General features: G+C 40.6%; 2 protein-coding genes across 2 annotated transcripts in view; both read right to left on the bottom strand.

Annotated features, from left to right (window-relative positions):
* KCNK17 (potassium two pore domain channel subfamily K member 17) overlaps positions 1-7,771 on the bottom strand; it is a 25,767-nt gene extending 17,996 nt beyond the window's left edge. The window contains exon 1 of the mRNA XM_071428286.1: positions 7,496-7,771. Within this exon, the coding sequence (XP_071284387.1) occupies positions 7,496-7,708 (213 nt within the window). The 5' untranslated portion in view covers positions 7,709-7,771. The remainder of the gene's footprint in view (positions 1-7,495) is intronic.
* Positions 1-22,655, bottom strand: part of KCNK16 (potassium two pore domain channel subfamily K member 16) — a 26,639-nt gene extending 3,984 nt beyond the window's left edge. The window contains exons 1-6 of the mRNA XM_071428296.1: positions 21,287-22,655; positions 16,970-17,084; positions 16,269-16,435; positions 13,744-13,909; positions 12,291-12,519; positions 11,906-12,011 (exon numbers count right to left, since the gene is read on the bottom strand). Of these exons, the coding sequence (XP_071284397.1) occupies positions 12,296-12,519; positions 13,744-13,909; positions 16,269-16,435; positions 16,970-17,084; positions 21,287-21,499 (885 nt within the window). The 5' untranslated portion in view covers positions 21,500-22,655 and the 3' untranslated portion in view covers positions 11,906-12,011; positions 12,291-12,295. The remainder of the gene's footprint in view (positions 1-11,905; positions 12,012-12,290; positions 12,520-13,743; positions 13,910-16,268; positions 16,436-16,969; positions 17,085-21,286) is intronic.

The following is a 22,655-nucleotide window of genomic DNA, read 5'->3' as shown; positions in this document are numbered from 1 at the left end:
ACAGGATCTATAAATTGAGATTTTAAATTCTTAGACCTTCATGGGTCAATGAAACTTCATTTGCAGGCTGCTAATTTTCTCATTCAAGTAGGTTGTTCTGCTTTTTGACCATGCAAGTGATGTCCACTCAAAGAGGTTTATTTAAAATGTAGATGCCTATCCTGTTACCTTTGTTAGAAAAAAAAAGTCTCAGAATAATCAACTTGAGCTTCCAGCTCCACATTTCTCAAGTATAAACTCTGAAGTTTCAGTTAGGAATGGCATAAACTCATGCTTGCAAATACAAGCTCTATGTTAGATTACATCCCAGTAAAAAAGCCTGCTTTGTGCATATTTCTACAAGGAACTCCCTGCCTGAATTCAAGCTAAGGGGTAACCCTGTGAGGAAGCTGTGGATTTCTGTTGACTCCCTTATCACACTTATTTTAGGATGGCAATACTCCTTTCTTTCCCTGTCCTTTACTATCAGCCACTGCTTCTTTCTGCAGCAACACCCAAACACAACGTTACCACAGTTTCCTTATCATAGTCAAAAAAAAGAAACTAAAAAAATTAAATCACTCCTGCGGCCTGAATTTTAACCCTTCACAGCTCTGGGGCTGCACTTCCACAGATGACTGATAATGCATGACTCACCTATACTGGAGTTTTACCAGTTCTACTCAGCTTTGCAGCAATAAACCCAAAGTAGTTATTACAGACATACCAGCAAAAATTCAACCATACACTTTGAATTACACTCAAAAGATCTGTTCATACTGTCTAGCTAAAAGAAACCAACTCCAAAACAAAACAAAACAAAAAAAACCCCACAACAACAACAACCAAAAAAAAAAAACCACCAAAACCCAGCCCCAACAACTACAGTTTGATTTCCACTTGACATTTGAGTATTGCATCTTCCTCCCCCAAAAATGTAGGTTTATTCTTTTGTATTTGCTGCAGAGCCACTCTATCCTTCAGCCATACCCATAAGTCTCATTTACCATGTTTGCTGTGTTATCAGCTCTGGGCAACTCCCAGCTTTCTCAGCTTACACTTCCTCCCCTCCACAATTATCATCACATGTGGGCCCCCCACTGCCCACCTGTGGCTGCAGCACAGCTTCTGATCACCAAGTACTGCAAAAGGAAGGACCATTATTTAATCTGACCTCATTCACACCAGCTAAAAATTCCATCTTTCACCTCTGCACTGAGTCACAAAAGCATATGACCAGCATACAGCTTTCAAAAAAGGTATTTAAGGTCAGCAGTAAAGAATGAATGAATGTGTATATGTAAACTGAGGCACTATGTTTTTCACAATCTCTTTCTTCAGAACACTATGCTTCTCTTTCCTCCCATAATCTTTACAGCAAAAAATAAGCTTTATATAAATGATTAAACAGACTGATTCTAATCTGCCTACCCTCCCCAATATGAGCAAGTTAAGTGAAAATGACAAAAGCAAAGCCCCAAAAGCTTATGACTCTACCAAATATATCCATAAGAATTCATTACTTTTTTTTTTTCTGGAGGAAACCATCAGGGAAAGAGTCATAAAAATGACCTTTTTATAAACTGTGGCTCCTGTCACTGCTGTTATCCTGTTTCTGAACTGTGGCATTCTGGCCAGAGGTGACGGTAATCCTGAGATACCTTTAAAGGCAAAAGCAGTATTTACTAAGTGTATTTGAAGGCAGTTCTCAAAGAAGGCAAAAATTGACTGGCATAAGAATCTTTATTCTTAGTTTAGTTGAAGTTTATATATTCATGTACAGAAATCAACTTTTCCAGGGCATACATGAACTCCTGAAAATGGCTTGCCTCCTTCCAGACAATTTCCTCACCTTTGCAACATATAAAGGAGGAAAATAAGGTGTTCAAAAGGCACCAAGCTACCACTTAGATTAATGAGAAAACAACTCAAAAACTTTGTGCACTGGAAATTCTGTGCAATGTTGGCATATAAACATTCATTTACGGCTCACAGGATACCAGATGTAAATGAGAAGAAAATAGTTAACATTAACATTGGTCTCAGATTGCAAAGACAAAGGTCAATTAATTTCCAAATAATTGACAAATAGATTATTAATCCCACTTTCCCTCCCAGCCATGAGCTCTGATCCCTTGTCTTTGGAGAGTAAACTTACATGAATTCTGCCTGAAAGAACTGGCACAAAAAAAACCCCACCAAAAACCAAACAAACAAAAAACCCAGCTGGGTTTTCTTTTGAATTCATAGTGTTGGGTTTTTTTTTTTCTTAATTTTATGCCACTTGAATAACCTCAGAGCAGATCAAGTAACTGCTCCCCCATCTCCCCAGCAATGTTTGCCAATGTAATTAGCGCTAGTTCCTCTATACCAAAGGAACCATGAACTTTTACTTCACAGCTGGATGTGCACTACGGTTTCTAGAATTCATCTAGACTTACTCACCAACAGGAGAGGAACAAAAGATGTAGCCTAGAGGAATAATGCTGCAACAAATGCTACTGTAAACCACTAGTACTTTTTCTGAAAATTAAGCTTTTATATCGAGGCAGAATCTGTGGTGTGATTTACGAGACAGAGTGTTGCTGAATTTCAGTCACTTCCCAAACCCCAATGACAACAGCTGGGCTGCAACAGAAATAGGCAGGGCCTGTTGAAAGAAGTTCAAAGAAGCTGCCTGTATAATTTACAGAATACAGAAATGTTGCATTACGTTATCCTAGTAAAACCCAGATTTTTTTCCCCAGTTGTTTTTCTTTTAATTGCATTAAAAAAGATAAAGTATGAAGAACAATATGTATAAGAATAACCCAAATCTTCAAACAACTGACAACAATTACCATTTCTCCTTTTAGAAGGCACCCCCAGTCTTGAGCTATTCACTGTTAGTTGTTGGTCTCAAATCTTCTGGTAGGACAGACTATTGAGACACACACCACTCAAATGCAGCTGGCTACACTCCCTTGTTACTTCTCACCAAGCCTGACCAGCTGTAACTTGGAATTTGATAATATCAAAAGAACATATCTCTCTTGGCAGAGGTATGATATAATAGGCTGCCATGCTTTTTCCCTTGCCTTTCTCTTTTTGAATACAGGTACTAGACACTACCAGAAGACCTAGGGCTGAGCCAACCAGAAAGAAGTCATCAGAGGAAGGTGATGTCGTCTCATCACCTTCCAAGAAGTCTGATGACATAATGCCAGCCTACTGCCTTACAGAATAATGATTTTACCTTCAACAACTTCTGTCAATGGGATGCTAGAAGGTGGTATTATTAGCACAGAATGCACATCCTTGGAAAGGCACCCACAGCTCTTTTAACCAACAGGTCTAGAGAATGATGAATTGGCTGTAGCTTAAGCAAAGCAGCAGTACATTTTGATAACCACAAAGCTGGAAAAAATGATTACAGGGGATCAACCCTGTGACAAGGTAATGTAACCAAATTGGGTTCCATATAGATTTTACAGCTCCACAATACCAGGAGTCAGTGCTGTTCCTTTAAGGCCCTCACCACTGGCAGGTGATCTCTGATGCTCACCCCTTCCTGTTGCATCATTTGAGTGCAAGATTATTTTAGTAAACTGTGTTTGCAGGGTTTTATTTCCTGACAGCTGTCACAATTCTCTGCTGGTTCAATGTCAGTACAAGCCAAGGTATTGATGAGAATCTTTCAGTCATGTGGGATCTCATTGCTCTTGTAAACATCTACTCAAACTCTCTGTGTACCTCTAGCTGTTGACTCTGGAGATAAGAGTATCTAGATCCACCTGCAGCCATTTAGTTTATAACCTGCCCTTTGGCATTAGGCCCTTTTCACTAAACCTTACATCTTTCTAGATATAAGAAAAAAAATTAGCTCAGCTTTCATTTTCTCATTTTATGAAAGCAACTGTCTTCAAATAGCATTATATATCCACAACAGAAAACCAATAGAACAATATAATAAGTATTGGAAACATCTGTACTAGGGAAATATGTATACAACACAAAAGGTTTCTATCAAAAAAAAAAGAAGAAGGATAGCATGAAAGGGATGTCATGGTAATAGGTAATACACAAAAAGTGCTGTTCCAAGCTTGGCCCTACAGCCAATCATCTGATCAAAGAGACACTGGCAAGTACAGCAGCTGAGTGCCTGTAACCATTGAAAATAATGCAGGAAAAGGAGTGAGTTTGGAGGGCAGCTCAGCTGGACTAGAGCTACAAATACACTCACACTATGCAGTAAAGCACTTTTGTACTAGAAGTGATTTACACCAAAGCATGTCTAGGTGTCCCCAACCCCAAAAGGACAGAAAGGGTCTCAGCTCCAAGAAATATGCTCATACATAAAGTGTCCTCTTTGTGTGCAGCCTCACCTTCTGGACACTTCCAGAAACTAGAACCAACATAATTTTTGCCTGGACATAGATATTTTTCTCCCCAGCTGAGTCCAGCTACTTTTCTTCATTGTATTGAAAGCATATCACCTGCAATCTGTCCTATCATTGCATCTGCTGCCATCTTCTGCAAGTCTTGTTACTGAGGGCTTCCTTTTATGTGACCTCACACCCAGTAATTCCAGCATGTAAAGATCACCACCATAATGATAATAAAAGGGCAGATATTGCCCTCTTTGCATGCTGCCTAGTGGCACATGGGGATGGCCTGCTCTCAGTCTTGTTCCTGCTGAGCACGTGTGCAGTCACAATGGCAGAACAATAGTCTGGGTTTAGATGGGTCAACAGAGTGAAACTTAGGTGTTCCTTGAGTAAACATCACCGGATGCACTGTAGTGAGACTTGTGGCCACAGTGCCTCCATTGTGCCCTCTGTGTGTGCATAAACACATGACCATGCATTGTTTATCTGCTTAGCATTTGAAGGTGCTACTTTTAACTACTCGGGATATGTGGAACTGCTCCTGCAGGGGAAGAGCTGGCCAATCCCTCCAGGCAAGAGAGCCCCAACAAAATCCAGCTACAGGAAGCAGGGGCACACCACCACAGATGTCACACACTTTCTAACACATTCTCCTCCGCTGTTGTTTTTATTGTTGATCTGCTATTTTCACCTCCTTCCGTCCTCTCCTTTGTTAAGTAGAAGGCTGCTTCTTCCTTGGAAAGGACCCAAGTCATAGAAATTACTGAATGATAATTCACTCATCTAGCTACTGCAGCATGGTTTGTTTGCTTTGCTTCCCTCCAAACCATCCTCACTCCCTGCTCTCCTGCTAGCTCCTTAAAGCTGGAGCTCTCTGCTGCTCCCCCATCTGCACAAGGGTTGGAACAGTGGATTTCCCCTCCCAGCTGGTAACTAGGAACTAAGTGATAAACAGGTTGTAAAATTACATTTGTACATTGCTCAGCAAACTAGGATTTTTTTTCATATTGGCCCATATACACTTAAAACAAACACAGTTTAGCATTATCTGGAATCCGAGAGCTATAAGAAAACAATGAGGAGTTGTCAGTAATGTCAAGGCAATTAAAATTCACACATTGCTTTACGTTTTCACAAACACGCTTTATGTCTTTCTTAATTAGCAAATAATCAGCTGTGTATCTAGAAGACAAGTTTCTTATCTGAAAAGAGCCAGTGATGACACTGCCTGATAAACTATGTGCAATATACTGCAATAACAATTTACTGCACACAAAACCATCTCTTTTTCAGCATACCTAGAGCATGCCAGTGATTGCTGCCTAGGAAATTAGAAAAGAGTATAGGAAAGTATCAGTTCTGTGGATTTTTGAGGATTAATTTCTCAGCATTAAAGTTATTCAAAATAACACACAAAGCCATTCAAACTCAGAGTATGGCTTCTCAGAGCATGAAGGCACACACAGACACTGCACAAAATGAAACAAAGCTTATTTGTAACTTTCCCATCAAGGGCTTGCTCAGTCACAATTAAGTACTCACACAGCATATTGTAACAACCTCTGGTCTAAAGGGATTTGAGTGGTTTTCCTATTCTCGGGGTATCAAGAACACATAGAGGTCATTCTGCAGTAAAACAAACTGACAGAAGGCATTTCTACCTATTTAGTTGTGATTACCTTCTCTCCATTACTAGCTCATTACCATCATTCACCAAGGGCTTGCAACCCCTGGGCAAGTGCCATACCAGGTGCTCACTACACAATGGGCCAGTGCTGAATGAAGCTTAACTAAGATCCAGCTTTATGAAATGCCAGACTAGTCTTCTCTGCTCTATTTCTCACTTCTCTCTATTTAAATTCTACAGGTAGCATAGCTCACACCATAAGTAATAAAAGTGGGTACTACAGTAGCTTACAAAGGCCCAAATTTATAGCATATGATCACTGTACTACTGACTGCCAACAGAGAACATACCACTCAGAAAGCCAAGGGATAAAAATATAACATAAGGAATCATCATAATTTTGTCTGCCAGAGCCTTGCTGAAACACCTTTGATCTTCCCATTTGATGGCTTTTGTATTTTCCTCTCTGCTGAAGAGGAAAAAAAAAAAGTATATATCAGAGTTCCAAGTTTCTTAGATTCTTTGAACTGCAGTGACCAGCTCCTATGGTTTCAGTCATCACGGTACACTTTTACAAACAAACAAACAAAAACCCACCAAAACAAAACAACCCCAGGTTTTCTTCGTATTTGGCAACATCTATTTGAGGCAGACACACCAAAGCAAGGAGTATATACTCAACTACCAGCACCTACTGAAATCAAAGGGTTTGGGTAAGTACTCAAGACACTTCAATAGTGCAGGTTTTTCTTTTTCAAGCAAAAGCTGAGCAAAGAGAGAACCCATTTATGTCACTTTGCCTGTATCTGTATCATAAAAATTCAACCATCTGTACTTTAGTAAGACTGCATTTGTTGTTGCTTTACATTTTGCAACCATCCTACAAATATCTTCAGAAGCATTTTTAAGGATAACTTAAGAGACCTAAGCACTTTCCCTTTAAACAAGTAGAAGATGGAAAAAGTTTGTCACGAGTATAAACATCAACTAAATTTACCACGACAAAGCCTTCCCATTAGAATTTACCGCTTGCAAGACGTCACAGCCTATAACTCACGCTTCCGAAGTGCAAGAGCAAACCTAAACCACCTGTAATTAACGGCAGGTAAATTGTCACATAACGGGACACTCCACCACCTTCGGTCATCCGGCGGCGCTTCAAAACCGCGAACGCCGCGGCGGTTGGGAGGGCAGCGGAGAACGAGAGCATCTCTCCATCAGCGGGGAGCACGGGCCGCGCAGCAGCGCGGGGTGCGGTGCCCGACGCGCCCCGGGCACGGAGCGACGCGGCAGAGGCGGCTGCCCACGGAAAGCTCCCACGCCGTGGGCGGCTTCTTCGGGATGTATGCGCATACACTAACACAAGGAAAAATTGCTGTTTTTTGTTGGTTCTTGTTAAAGTTACTCGGGGGCTGGAGGCGCGGTTGGTGCCGCTTTCCCCCCGCTCTCGCCCTCCGGGCCGGAGGCAGCGCCTGCCCCGCAGCCCCAGCGGGCGCTGAGCTCCTGGCGCGCCCGGGCTCACCTCGATGAGCCGCTGCAGGGCGGGCCCCTGCAGGCAGGTGTGGTTGGCCAGCAGCTCCCAGTGCTCCCGGAGGAGGTTCTGGGCCGCCTGCACCTCGGCCGGCCGCTCCAGCGCCTGCAGCACGACGGCGCCCAGCCCCAGGTAGCCCACGTATGCCGCCAGCAGCACCAGCACCCCCCAGCGCCGCCGCCGCTGCTGCCGCGCCGCCACCATCGGCCCCGCTGCTGCCGCCGCCGCCGCCGCCCCCGGCGCTGGAGAAGCGGCTTGGCCCGGGGCGGGAGGAGAGGGCAGCGCCGGCCCGGCAGCGCCCGGCCCCCAGCACCTCCCCCGGCCTGCCCCTTCCCACCCGCAGCGGCGAAGAGCGGGGCCCAGAGCCGTGCTGGGCAAAGAAGGCGATCGTGCTGCTCGTCTGCAGCCCAGCCCACCCCACCGCCCTCGTCCTTGTCTGGCGCCGCTCCAGGTCCCACCTGTCTGTCCCACAGCGCGGCCCAGAGCTCCCTGATCCGCTCCGCGCCGCTTGTGCCTGAGCTGGAGCCAGCTCCGAGTCACGCTCGCTCCCCCGATGGATGCTTCCCAGCCCCTCTCCCAGTCCCGAGTGCTTCCCTCTTCAGCTGGCACTACTTAGAGAGCACTACGCTAGCACTCTGCATAAATCTGCATTCCTCTTTCACGCAGCAGCTAGGCTAATTTAAAAGGCAGCAAGCAGGTGTTTGTGATAACAATCCTTTGATAGAAACAAGTGAAAAGGTAGCAGCTTTTTTAGAGTCCTTTTATAATTTATGATTTTCCTGTGAAAGATGGGATTACTTTCATATAGGTAGTTTCTGAGAGCTATTTGATTAATTACTTTCTTGTGTAAGACACCATCCAATGTTCCTTTCTGTTCTTTCACTGGTAGATAAAACAGTCAAATCGTTTTGGGTGTATAAGGACATTGTAATTTACCTATTTTGTTACATAATATGAGCTAAAGGTGAATAAACCCAGCAAGTTTCTGCACAGGATGACTTTATACACTGTCAGAGGGTCATGTCTTCTCACTCTGCCCTGCCAGGGAAGTGTACATACAAGTGAGGCAGCCTCCAAAATTGTATTGCCCCCCTTGAAATGTTCTGGTAATGTGCTAATTCATGGTTTTCTGAGATGTGCTTTAAACTGACTAGCATAAACACATGATTTCACTGGCAAGATGCAAAAATTAATATGCAAAGTCTAGACCAATTCCAGTGTAACGGTGTCATCCAGAGCACAGTCTTAGAAAAAAATAATAATGCCGGTTACTTCTCAGTCTTAATTCTGCCTTTTCAGGATATTAATTACTCAGTGATATTTAAAGACAAAATTGGAATTACATATATAATAAAAGAAAACCCTCTATAAATATATATATAAGTAAGAAAAATGAAAGGATACTAAAAAGTATATATTTACTCATCACATTTAAGATCAGGAAATAGATACATCTGAGCTACATTTTGACATTTTAGCTGTATTTAAGCCCAGATAGTTTGTACAAAGCACACTGAGTATAACTATGTTGAAACATTAAGGACTAAACATATAGAATTTAATGTTTATGCTAAAAATATGTAAAACTAATTACAGGTGAGACTTGGGGTTTTTAACTATGAGACGTGCTGTGAAAACTCAGGATATCAGGCATGTGCTTGCTAGAAAGAATTTGGGAAGAAAGAAATCAAGTTTCACAACAAATCTTTACAGAATCATATAATAGTTACATGGCTGTTTCCTTGAGTATTCTCAGAAATGTGACTTGTCTATCAGTCTTCTATTTACATCTCCATAGAGAAAGACTCAAATCTTTGCCAATGATACTTTGGTGTTGTCTGGGAAGACAGCATGTATTTCAGAGGATGAAGAAGAGCTTGTTGAGTAGGCTAAAAGGGTAAGGGTAAGCCTGGAAGGATATTTGCTTCTTGTCCTGCCCTGGGCTGCAGGTGGTAGCTGCTCAGGACAAAGTGCTTCTTTTCCACATCACAGATGAACACTGCCTGGGCCATTGCTTCTGCCACAGCCTGCAGAGCCACATTCAGAGGCTGCAAATGTGCTGTTTTCCATGTTCGGAGCTGAGCATGTGTGCTCTCCATTCTGGGCAGAAATATACCACTGGGAAAATGGGTTATCAGATGAAAAGAATCCATTTTGTGTGCTCCTCTGGCTCATAGCAAGTTCCTGTGATTGTGCAGTTCTTTCACATTACTTTTCTTAGCTGGTCAGTTGACACTTGATGACTACATTTTTATCAGAGGAACACTACCAGAAAGCACTTGGTCTATCCATCAAAACCTGGGTCGGTACTCCCATTATGTACCTCAAAGTAACTTTTATTATAGATGTGCATGACATTTAGGAGCTTTTCAGAACCTTGAAAATTGACAAAATAAGCAATAGATTTCTATAGCTTATGTAGCACAGGAGAGGGCATCAGTATCCTTCTCATTTCTCTTCCAGCATGGCCATATGCTTGATTTAAGAGTAGCTTTCTGAGTCTTCTGTTGGGCAGCTGAAGAACTGCTGCAGCTACTGTCAGCTTTAGTAAGTGCAGCAGAAGCAAAAAATCCAGAAGGTAGTCTCACCATTTCCTGCTACTTTGCAAAATCAGTATCAGATATGGGAACAATTTTCTGGACTGCAGTAAAAACAATCCAAACTTTCTGCGGTCAGATGTCAAGTAAGGATAATTTTAAGAAACACTTTGCCAGTAAGTGCTTTCTATCACTGATAAACCTCTTTATCATTTTTTTTATAGTGTGCAGCATGGTGTAAACAGTAGATAGGATCACCTTTAGACTAGTGCATGTGTTGTGGCTTGATAAAGTACAGAAGGCATGGAAAAAGGCAAGGTGAAGAAAACAGGTTAGATATAGAAGTCAGCAGAACTTCAGTTTTGTCTTTTACATAAAGAGGCCAAAAGTGTCATGGTGTTAACACAAGGCAGGTACAGAGTACAGTGATGGTGATGATGTTAAAAGGGCAAGTGCAAACATTGTGTCCAAAGAGCAGAAAATACTGAGACAAGTTTCCCATGAGATTTGCAAAAATATAAAAAGCCAGACAGAAGAGAGTTGGCTGCTCCCAGTGAAAGTCTACAGAGAAAGCCATTGCATAAATTTATGGGAATAGCTGAGGGCATAGAGGAAGATCAGTGCAAAAACCAAGGAGATAAAAATCTGTGAGGTAGGTAGTGGTAAGACATGAGGGAAATCTTGGATGGAATAAGCATTTGAATATTCATTTTTTAAATTAGTTGAATAATCACCAGTATTCTTATATGCCAGCATTTCAGATTTGAGTAGCCACACTGCACTATGCAGGAGTCAGCAACCAGCAAAGAAACATGGACCTTATCAGGTGTAAGAGCAAATATCTGCTGTGACCCTCCTCAGAAGTAAAAATCTAGCCCACAAAGTATGAAGGGAAAAATTAGCGACCCACACAAGTCTCTACATGTTTTATAGACACATCTCCAGAATGAAATATCAAAGCAGCTGCTGAAAGTTTGACATTTGATGTTCCTATAGTCTGTCAGACCTGTGCTATCCTGGGGCTAGTCTGTGTACCCAGCCATATTTAACTCATCCTTTATATTAAAGTTCCACTTACAAATGAGTTCAGAGGGATTAATTGATGGTTACTGTGAGATATAAACATACTGAATAAATAGCAGTGAGTATATAATTACAAGCACACCCATGGAACATGTCAGTGATGATTGATGATGGTACTCAAATGAATGGATAATTGTTTTATCAAGTTGCTGGAGTCTAATAGAGAGTATGACTAAAGAGCTGCATCTCAGTGGCAAGTCTCTTATTAGGTGCTTGTGTGTACTTTGGCTTTTCAGCTCCTTTGAGGGTGGCTGCTGCCTCTTTTGACTTAAAATAACTGGGATAAATTCAATCTCCCCGTTTTTGATGGGTCTGAGGCATGGGCATGACTGAGGATCAGATTTAATGCAAGAACCTATCATTGGCCTTATTTAGAGGTAAACATACAGCATCAATTCTCTATGGTGCATAATAGCTCTTCTATGACTGGCCCAAAGCAAATTCCAGGCTCTAATGATATTTGTGATCTGGCTAGAAATAAGGATGCCTCTTTGCTTTTAGATTTAGTTTAAAGTGCTGTTTTCAAGTGGCTGTGAAATGAATGTGATAAGGACCTGCTTTGAGCTGGCAGTTTGTCAGTCCAGGCAGCGCTGGACAGACACGTAATTTCCTCACAATTAAAAGAGAAGCATTTTAGCCCAGAAAATGAAAGATGTTCATTTCAGACAATATAAACTGAATCTTAATTGAGTGGATATCAATAAGCAGGTGTTCATAACTGATGACATTCCTCTGTGATTTTGTTTGTTTTCTGATTGGAAATGAAGAAAGATTTCTGTACCTGACTTTTTCCACTTGAGATTCTTGGTGAAATGACTTGTTATTGAAGCTGGGAGGCAGTCACTCTGGATTTTTTGAACATGAGTGACCATAAGAACTGAATCCCACTAGAGAAAGAGAAAGGATAATAACTGATTACTTCAGGGGAAGTTGCCTTAGAATGAGAAGTGTAAAATGAATCCTGGGGCCGTTGGGTAACCATGACTGCTCCTTCCTTGGAGTTTTAACTGGCTGATGCCTACACAGGGTGTGGAAATTTCCATGTATCTGAACCATTTCCTCTTTAGAAAACAGTCCACAACCTGTGGTTTAGTCCTTTATCCACAGGGGTTGCTTAGTGTGAGATACAGATGGAAGATGCAGTTTCAAGCCTGCTTTCTTTGTACCTTACTCAGCTAGGGATATGGATCCTAGGCTGCTCAGGCTCATCTTCCAATTTGGTGGTGTCTCCTTCTGCCAAGCTTAAGTCAGACTTGTGCCACTTTAGCTGAAGGTATCTTTCCATCAAGTCAGCTCCCACGTTGAAAACCAGAGCCAGCCAGGCCAAGCCAAAAACAATCCATATCGCAGTTAGGCTCCGGTACACAGGGATATAGTGCTTGTTGGGGTTCGTGCCTGAAAAATCCAGGAAAATTTGCATATTTATCTTGGCAGCTTTGGTCTGCTAAATACACCCCCTCCACTCTTTGCAAAAGTGTATATGTTAATGAGTTTGTGTGATCCATCAGCAGATGGATATTTTTTTTCATGCCAACTCTCAGGTTAAGCTTACCACAGTTAGTATGAAATCCCTGAAGCTGAGACTATATAATAAAAATAGCCATATCTAATATTAATTAGAGATGCTCAAAGTCAATGGTTCCTAGCCAACAACAAAGGAAAAAAATTGGAAATTAAATGTTGAATCCATATTAACTGTATGTTACTCAAGAGGCACACAGGGGATCTCAGATGATTTAGACAGCTACAATTTAGTGAATAAGTGATTGCTTTTTGGAGAGTAATATTACCTCAGTACTGGGATTCACAATCACTTGGGTAATATGGTAAATGTAGCCATTTTAATTAAGTGGTTACAAGAATCTTAATCCCTGGTTTGATATTTCCACAGCATGGGCAATCAGTGCAGCTGATAGAGTCATGAAACTCCACAGCGCGAGATTCAGCATGGGATTCTTTTTTATCTCCTTTTGGGAAATAGTAATGACCTCTAGGAGATGAGAACTAGTACTTGTGAATAAGAAACCCTAGTGATTTTAACAAATAAATACATTAGACATAATCTGTTAAGATTATGCATTTGTTCAGATAAGTGTGTGGAAAAATGTATCTCATGTGTCTTTACCATTATGTTCTCAATCTAGAGGTCTAAAGGCTATGTAATGTCAGTGGGTTTGTTTTCTTTCAGAGGCATCCTGTGGTTATCAGTAATCTTCTCCCCATTTTAAGTACTGATTATTTAATATTTGATATGATTTGTTGTTGGGAATGGAAGGCACTTGCTAAAACAAAACAGTGTTAGGAGAGTGTGGTTCAAAGGCTTAATACTGAAAAAGGAATTTTATTTATATTCCACCTTTCACTCTTGATAACATTTGTACCAGCCACTGTTGAATGAGTGTTCAGTGGCACATGTAAAATAAGTCAGGTGACTCTTAGGTTGGCTGTCAAGAGAAAAATGCTCCTGTCCTTTAATATATTAGCTCATTGTTACCAGTCTGGCTGAGCTCACTCTTGACCAGATCTATAGTGGAATGGATATCTATGCTCCCTGTATTTAGTTTTATACTAGAGTTATGAATTTCAACAAAGCTCAATCCAGTTCATGCTCTTTTTTACCTACTACATAGTCCCCAAATCCAATTGTGCTCAAGGTGATGAAGGTGAAGTAAAAGCCTTCTCCATAGCTCCAGCCTTCTACATAACTGAAGACTAATGGTGGGAACACCAGGAAAAGTAAGGTCCCAGTGGTTAGGAAGATGGCCACTGCCAGTGTTTGAACCACCTGAAAGAGAAGAGGAAGATGGCAGCTAAAGAGCATAGAGCAGATGTCTTGTCAAAATTGCTATGTCTGTTTGTACTCTTGAATCACAAACCCACCCCACCTGGGAGAGATGGCAAGAAAAAGGATAAGCCAATGCTTCCATGTACTGCAGGCTGAGCTCACTGCTTACTCTACACATAGATATTGTACCTAAGCATGAAAAAAAAAATCTTAAAATTAGGGAAAAAAAGAGGGATTTTTAAAAAGCTTTTTGCAATGAGCTTTCAAGAATCCTCCAGTCATATTTTCAGATTTACTATGACAGCCATTGTAGTGAAATACTCATTTTACAATTTAAACTCAAGTAGAGATGCTCTTGTAGTCAACTAGCTATTGTCTTTGAGGAAAATCACCACATACTGCATAAGTCATGAAGCAAAGATGGGCAAGAACAAATTAGGGCTCTTTTCACTATGACTGCTTCCAAAGACTTATAAAGTGGCTGGCAAGAGCTCAGCCAAAAATATATTTGGATGAAACCTAAGTGAAGTCAGTTTGCTTGCTTTCATTTTTAACTTAGAAGTGCTCAGAGCAGAAGTGGTTTGTGTTAGCACAGGGCAGATCTGTGTCTCTCAGGACAAACATCTGCCTTCAGGGAGGTAAGTTACAGTATATATGGCTGTGGTAGATAGGTACAAAGAATGGTCAGTGGATGGGTCCTGAAGGGATTTTAGGAGTTTACAACTGATGATCAGGAACTTATGGGTTTCCAGGGAGCACATTCTGGTGAACTTTTGACTAATGATGTGTGGGCTGATGCAAACTCATTGCAATTATTTAAAAATGCCCTCAAGGGCAATCAAACCAGAGAATGATTTTCTATTAATGAGCCTATTGTGACTGAAGGAAAAGCCAAACCACTGCTTATAAAGTGGAAGGTCCAGATACCATGTTTTAATTTCTCTCTCTGAATTATCTCACATAAAAAATGCTCTGAGCTTGAGAAACATGGCTTGAGATGACTGGGTGACTTTGATAAGTCACTTCTATATTATGTGTCATGTCTCTCTAGCTGTTTAATAATATTTGCCTCATTTGCAGAGCAGTTTGAGAATTACTGATTGACATGATTATAGTTGATATATAATTCAGTTGTTCTCATTTCATTCCAGTACTGTAATAGAGTTTAATTACATAATAAAATTTGCATTAAAATGTATACTGAAATGAACAATTTTACTTTTTAACCTGCCTTTTAAGAACTTTCTTGTATAAACCTGTAATGTTGGGAACATTAAGTCATGGAAAATGAAGAACAGATTGCAATTAATTTCCCAGACCATGAAAAAATTCTGTTTATAAGGAGATAAACCAACTTCCTTGAATAAACTTTTCAGAGCAAACAAGCAGATACAGCTCCAAATCTTTGTCTGATTATAGGAGTTCTGTCAGAAATGTCAACTCAGGAGTGAAAAGGGGGGAAAAAAGTCACATCCCTGAGCTGCTATCAGAAATCTAGGGAAAGATGCAGCTATACTAGCATGAAAATCCTGCTGGTGGTAGAGCTGCATGTGTTTGGGGAACAGGCAGAAGTTATGCAGCTAAAGAATTTCTTGCTGATATAATCCAAGTCTGCATTTGACAATACCTTTATAGCTTTCCCATTGTAGATGAAGAATGCAGTGACCTAAGAGAATTTACAAATGTAAAAGAAAAAACTTGTGCCAGAACTTTGAAATGTTTCAACATATCTCACATATCTAATCTCCCTTTTCCCTAACTGAAGGGGTTAATTCATTGAACCTTTTCTCAGAAACATGCACTAACTTTGTAATAAATGACCTTCATGTATTTTCCATTATCAGTGATTTTCTTATTGAAAAATGTCTGGACTAGTTCAACAACTCACTAATAAACTGTAAGTAAGGAGGATTATTTGCGTTTTAAGAAAAGAAAAGGAAGGAAGTGCTCAGTTGCTGGCACAAACAGGAAAGTTAATTCCAGCCAGATCATTAGGCCAATAAAAATAAGTTGCCTTTGCACAGTGTAGAGCTAAACTCTGGATAGATGCTGGCATAGGTTGGAGAATAAGAGCTTGATTTGGCAATGTGTGTGCATGCATGTATTCTGCCAAGGTCACCAGGTCTATGGTTTTGCTGAGTAAGGTTTTAAAAAGGCAAACCTAGGGCCCCTCAAGCAAAAGCCTATAACTTCAAAGCTATCGTAGGTAGATTAAGTGTATCAAGTTTCTGATAGAGAGGGCCATGTAACTGCTGTGGTTCACAAAGGAAACCTAAGCTAGCAGCAGCAGCAGCTATCTGAGAAAAGAACTTTAACTAGTTTTAAAATAGTGAAATCAAATGGTAAATTGACACTGTACCTGGGCACGTCCTGGCTTTTGCACCCATCTTTCCAGGGTAAGCAGATGAGCATTGAGAGCTTTTCCCAGCTGATTGAGGAAGGCCAGGTTGAGGGGCACTCCAAATAAGGCATAAAACACACAGAAGATCTGCCCTGCCACTGTGCTGGGGGACAGGTTGCCATAACCTGGAAAAAAAGAAGAAAACAGCTACATGAAAAGGCTATACAGGCAAGATGCAGGCATCATGGAATGTTCATAAGCTTGGAACCTTAACTACATTAATCTTCAGGAACCTGTGGATCTAGGATTTCCTTCAATTAAATCTGTCTGCAAATTGCCATTGCTTATGATGAAGCCTTTTGTGTTCACTACTACTAGCTGAAAATGAAACATGAAAAGTATTACTCTTCCAGGTACTATTGTAACTTTCTATAAGTCTCTGATTTTGTGGTGAGTGTGACTCAGTGTTTCAAAGCAACCCAAAGATGTGTCCATGTACAAAATGATCTTGCATGTACCAAGTAGGCACTCATCTTTTTTGGGAATATAAAATGCTGTATAGAGAAAAATAACAGGCATAATTGGAAACCAATAGAAAACCATAACCCACAGTAGCTGATTGTCCTGCAGGTGTATTCTGTCCATTAATTACATATTTCTGGGGGCTTTACAGGACAGTTGGAGGAAACACCAGTTTTTAAGGAAAGAGAGTACCTCACCTATAGTGGTGACAACAGTTCCTGCAAAAAAGAAGGAGTTGCTGAAGTCCCAGTTACTGGGATTTGTAGAGTTTCCTTCTGGGTTGACCCCTTTTTCCCATGCTTCCATAAGGACCTGAAGCGGAAAAGGTCAAAGGAGCAAAGATGAGGAAGAATGTCAGAAGTAGAGATAAGTAAATACTGTTTTCCATCTTGAGCAAGCAGAGTGATAAACAGTGTAGATAACAGGATAGACTTGGACTAAAAAGAACTTCTGCTGACATGGCAAAACTCGGAAATAGAGCTGGTCAGGAACTTGAACTCTTGCTACGGGAGAACAGGTCATAAAAGTCTGATAGGTTCCCCAGCTAGATGAGATCTAAGGGAAGGGGGTGGACGATTCCCCAAAGTGATCAAACTGGGAAAAAAATTAAAGTTGTGCCACAAAAAAGAATGTGGTTGTACTCTTCTCTCCTTCTGTAATCTAGTCATCTCATTCAAGTTTTTAATTTAGGCATGTATAAATGTATAGTTGTGTCTGTGGGCAGGGGCATGAGGAACATGCTCATTTCTGTTTCCTCCATGTAAGTACTTGTAAGGATGAATTACTATTTTTGGCTATGACTTCCATATAATTTTCAGTGAATATGAGGCTCCTCCTAGTCTGAAAGATTAACTAATAAAATATTCTCTTCTATTCCAGACAGCTCTTACCAGACCAACACTACAGTGTGCCAAAAAATTAGTGTTCCTACATCAAATATCCTGTCAACTTCCTTAATAAACATTGTGTCCTTTTGCTGTTCCCAAGGATTTGTCTGTGGGAGATTGGTTTCCCTCTGCTCAGTGGCTGGGGTGTTAAGAATCCCCTTGTTTGTCACACAGCTTACAAAGGATAAGTCACAGCCTTTGTAATTTTGCAAAATGCCTGAGGAATTACTTGTTCATCTCTTCAAAAGACTTTGAATGATGCAAGACATGAACAGGAGTCAATAGGAACCCCAGCTTTAGCTGGTTCCAGGAGTATGAGACCCAAGAAGATACTCTTTCTTGATTCAAATGTTAGCCACTCCCAGAAAGATTGCTTTTCTAGTGAACATAACTACTACAAGGTATCTGATTTTGGACAGGTTCTGCAATATTAGCTGATTGGTATTGATGGACTGAGTATCCTATGTATAGTAGCTAATTTGATTACTTCAGTAAAAAATCCTATAGCATTGATCAAATTTATCAGAGGGCTGCTGGACATCATCATGTGTGACCTCATGATTGAAGTGTCAGCAGAGCTTATTTTCAATATGACAAAGAATTTTGCATTTTCCATTAAAAGCCTTTTCTTAGAATGAGAAGAATTTAACATGTCAGATTTTCTAGAGTTACTTACTTAATTTACTGCTTAGAAGTAACACACAGAAACTACTGAGGTGTGAGTATTTTGAAATAATCACAGGTTGAATTTATTCCTGTAAGGAACACTTGACAGTTCTATGCATTTCAATGCACAAGAGTTCACAGGAGTTACATTCACATCATGAGAGCCAACACAGAAGAGTAAGGCAACTTTAAATGTTGAAGCTTTCAGACACAGTCTGACAAGGCCAGATTTGTTGGTGTAATTGATGCTGTTAAATACAATCCTGTGAAAGAACCCCATGAATGAAATGGCATCCCAGTGCCCAACAGACAGGCTCCTGTGGGACAGTTATAATGGCTCCAGGCTCCTTTCACCTACAGCTCAGGTAAGGGTTATGGCAGCTGCTGAATAGTTGTGAACATTAGCTGGTGTCTTTGGGAGAGAAGTCGTCAGTATGTAAAAGCAATGTGCTGTAATTTACATTAAAAATCCTACATTAAGCTATAGTAGGGTGTGGGGAGAATAAAAACTGCCTGCTGTTTCTGCTGCTGTCCCCCTGCCAATGCACATTGCAGCCAACTGTGGTCATAGACAAGGATTTTGTCCTTTTGGTCTGTATTTATGTCACTTTGAGACTTTGAAAAAGTATGGACATGATCAAAACATGGACTCCTTACTCAATGCATCTGTTTCTCAGTTATGCTGTCAGACTGGCATAATTTCCTGACCAAAGTATGCCTACCAGAGATGCATTAGATAAAAGAATTTGGATTTGCACTTTCCCAAAGCTCCAGGCTGCTCATGTTAGGAGCTGCACCTCAAAATCATCCCCCAGCTAGGCAGTTTTAGCTATGCAGAACCAATGCAGTCTATTGACATGGAATTATAAGAATTTGTTTCATGCACGATAGAGTCAAAAGTTGATGAATTATAAGTGGTAACTCATTATAAGTGAAAATAGATATGCTAAGAAAAATCTGTGTTGAATCTCACATTGTAGGATTTAGGTTTAAAGAATTAAGGCATTAAGACAAGACATTTTATACTTGTTAGCTGAATAGACTGAGTGTGGGGGCTGTGTCTCATTTCAGTCTAACTACTATGACTTTTCAGATTGGAAATTATGACATGATGAACAGGCCTCCTTAACCATATAGTTAAAACATGCAGAGACACAACTGCTTCCCTGCATTAGAGATTTTATATGGGAAGAATAGTGTTCTCTAATATTAGTAAGAGTTAGACAAATTTGTTAACAGGTCTTTTGAGCAACATATGGGTCAGAGAGTACCTGCACTTAATATACCTTGAGGACTGCAAAGTCTCAGTACGCTGAAGCTTGGTGCATTGTAGATGATTTGGTGCCCTCAGCCGGTTTTGTCTGGAACAGCTTACAAGTGAAATTGTGTTTAATTCAGCAGAGACACAGCAGCAAAATGCAATTCTCTGAGTGGCACAGCAGTGAACCTAAGAAAAGTCCACGGAGTCAGAGAGAGAAGAATCTTGTATGTGTGATCTCCTCTAATGTTTTGAGGGTAGTGGAGATTTTAATAAACCTTTCAATCCAATAAAGTATCACAGGTTTAGAATGAGAATCAGGGTTTTCACCTCTGCAATCACTATCAGAGAGATAAGGGAAGGACAGGTAATATCACTAAGTCGTGAAGGTGAAAAAAATAGACATGTTTTTAGGCATGTAAGGTCTTGAAAGCTCTAGTCATTTTCTGGCGCATGCCCAAGTTTCCACAAGTAATTTATCACAGTATTAGTAACCAGAACATTGGCTTTGTAGATGTAGAGGTTCAGGCACCTTTTCTACCATTTCTGATCTGAACTTCACTGTTTGCTTAAATCCATATATGAAGTCTGGGCTTTTTGTTGATCAAAATCTTATACCTTCATGGAAGTCCTCTGACTTGGGCAGTACAAATTGTTTTGAGTTTTTATCAGTTTTAATAACATGGTAGAAAGAGTTCAAACTGTTTAGGCACCCAACTTTGCAGCTGGGTATGTTTTGAGCACAAAGAAACTCAAGGATTCAAGATTTCAAAGTTCAAGGATTTCTGCCCAGTTTATGCACTACTATTATGAGAATATATCTGTAATATATATTCAGGAAAAGTCTAAGTAATTTACCTCCAGCCAGTTTTGAGGAAAAGGTAAAAATGTAATTGAAGTTGTCATTAACTGACAACCCATATTGAACAAAAAGCCTTTTACCTCTTCTTGTAAGCAATAGATAAGACAGCTTGTGATGGTTGACTTTATCTTTTATTTAGGCCTGGAAGTGCAGGACTGCCTTCAAAGGTAGTAGACAATTTCACAGAATCACTAGGTTGGAAGAGATGTCCAAGATCATTGAGTCCAACCCAGTCCTAACACCTCAACTAGACCATGGCACCATGTGTCACATCCAGTCTCTTTTTAAACACATCCAGAGAGGGTGACTCCACCACCTCCCTGGGCAAACCATTCCAATACTTTATCACCCTTTCTATAAAAACTTTTTCCTAATATCCAGCCTATGTTTCCCTTGGCACAGCTTAAGACTGTGTCCTCTGGTTCTGTCAGTTGTTGCCTGTACATTGTGGTTTTTAGCACAAAAGGGCATAATTTGCACAGGTTTGGACTGAAGAACCTTGGAAGGGCAACCTACTCCTTTAGGTTTGATTCTCAGTTTTTGTTCCCATGCATAATTCCCAGTAATATTTAATGAGGGAGATGAGAACCATGAAGTTGAAATTATTGCAATGTAGCACAAGTGTGTCACTAGATGCACTTACATTTTGGGAGTTCATGATTGTGGAAAGAAACAAGTTCTCTAGATCAAGATACAGAAGTACATGAATGAGAAAGTTAGATATTTAATATCATGGGCAGCTGATTGGTTTATATTATGCTAGGCTACTTGGCTCCGATAGTATAATTCTTCTAATGAAAATAATGCTTGAGCCAAAATAATGAGAACCCTTTCCTCTTACCTGTACAAACTGCTCCAGGGCTTGTCTGTCCAAGCATGTGTAATTCTGCAGGAACTTGAGCTTTTCCAGCTGGAACTGGTCCCGAAAATGTGTTTCTGCCTGCTTCTCCAGCAGCTGGAACACCATAGCACCCAGGAGGAGGTAAAAGAGGTACCCCAGTACCAGCAGTGGAGTCCAGCTGATCTGCCGGCTGTGCATGGTGAGGAGGGGCATGCTGCTGATCTGCCCTTGCCAGTCCCTGCTCAGAACTTCATAGGTTACTGTTCCAAGATGTGACCTACCCAAAACACCAAGAATCACACACCCATGTTCCCAGTACTGCCCTGGAGAGTTTTTCAAAAAAACATCAGGGTATCAGGGCTTACAAAGTGAGACTAACAGAGAAATTTTATCCCTCCACATCTGTTCTCTATCCAAAATAAAGGGTGAACATTTATAGCTTAATAAGACTGTGAATCATGGTGTCTTTCTTCTATTAGCTTTTATCCAAAGATCTCAATCGAATGAATAAAGCCCTCTGAGGATGGTATTAGTTTCTAGTCTGGGAAGCTGAATCAAAACTGTGGTTATATGACTTACCCTAGGTCATATGAATATAGAACCACAGATAAACTCTTAAAATCTTGATAAGTAGAGCCTTATTCTAAACACTAGACTTCTCTACAACAAAATGCTCTAAACTCTCTAATTACAGCAGACTCCCCAGAAAGAAAAGTATGGAGCTGAATAAATGGAAAAGTCAATAGCTGCTGTCTGTACCATACCAACATTGCTGGCACCAGTAAAACCAGCATGGTGAAGCTTATAAACATCCTGAATTCAACTTGGTCACACAAAAGAACCTCTTTCTTTTCTAGTCCTAATAAAATCAATCCCCTCACTGCCTCAGCTGCTGCTCCTGAACCCTGTCAGATGACTTCACCCTTTAGTCCACAGAGTTAGAGAATAAACCACTCATGCCTACTGCCTTCAGTCTCTGTATTGCCCTTTTAATCCAAATACTTAAGGGTGAAGGAGGGCATATGGTTAATCATTAGCTAAAAAAAGAGTATCATTTTCACTCATGGGAGCCTTAATAATTATCATGCACTGGAAATGAGCTGGGCTTGCATTTTTTTCTGTAGGAAGAGCTTTATGGCAAGTGTCATCTATCACACTGCTTCTGAAAGAAAACAAACACAGACACACACACACACACGAAGATGGCCAGGTGGCTAGGGCTGCAATTTTGTTATTATACTCCCTTACAGTTAAAATGTTCTGGATATAGGTATCCCTACTTTGCTTAGCATTCATATGGTTTTACTCCTATTTTCAAACAAGAGGTAGTGCTCATAGAAAAAGACTGAAAAAATTATTTTATTAATAT

The sequence above is a fragment of the Agelaius tricolor genome, unplaced genomic scaffold (assembly GCF_023055355.1).
Source record: "Agelaius tricolor isolate 1412-34295 unplaced genomic scaffold, bAgeTri1.0.p SCAF_1, whole genome shotgun sequence".
Classification (NCBI taxonomy): domain Eukaryota; kingdom Metazoa; phylum Chordata; class Aves; order Passeriformes; family Icteridae; genus Agelaius; species Agelaius tricolor.
Note: the sequence above shows the minus strand (reverse complement) of the source record. Positions and strands in the feature narration are given on the sequence as shown.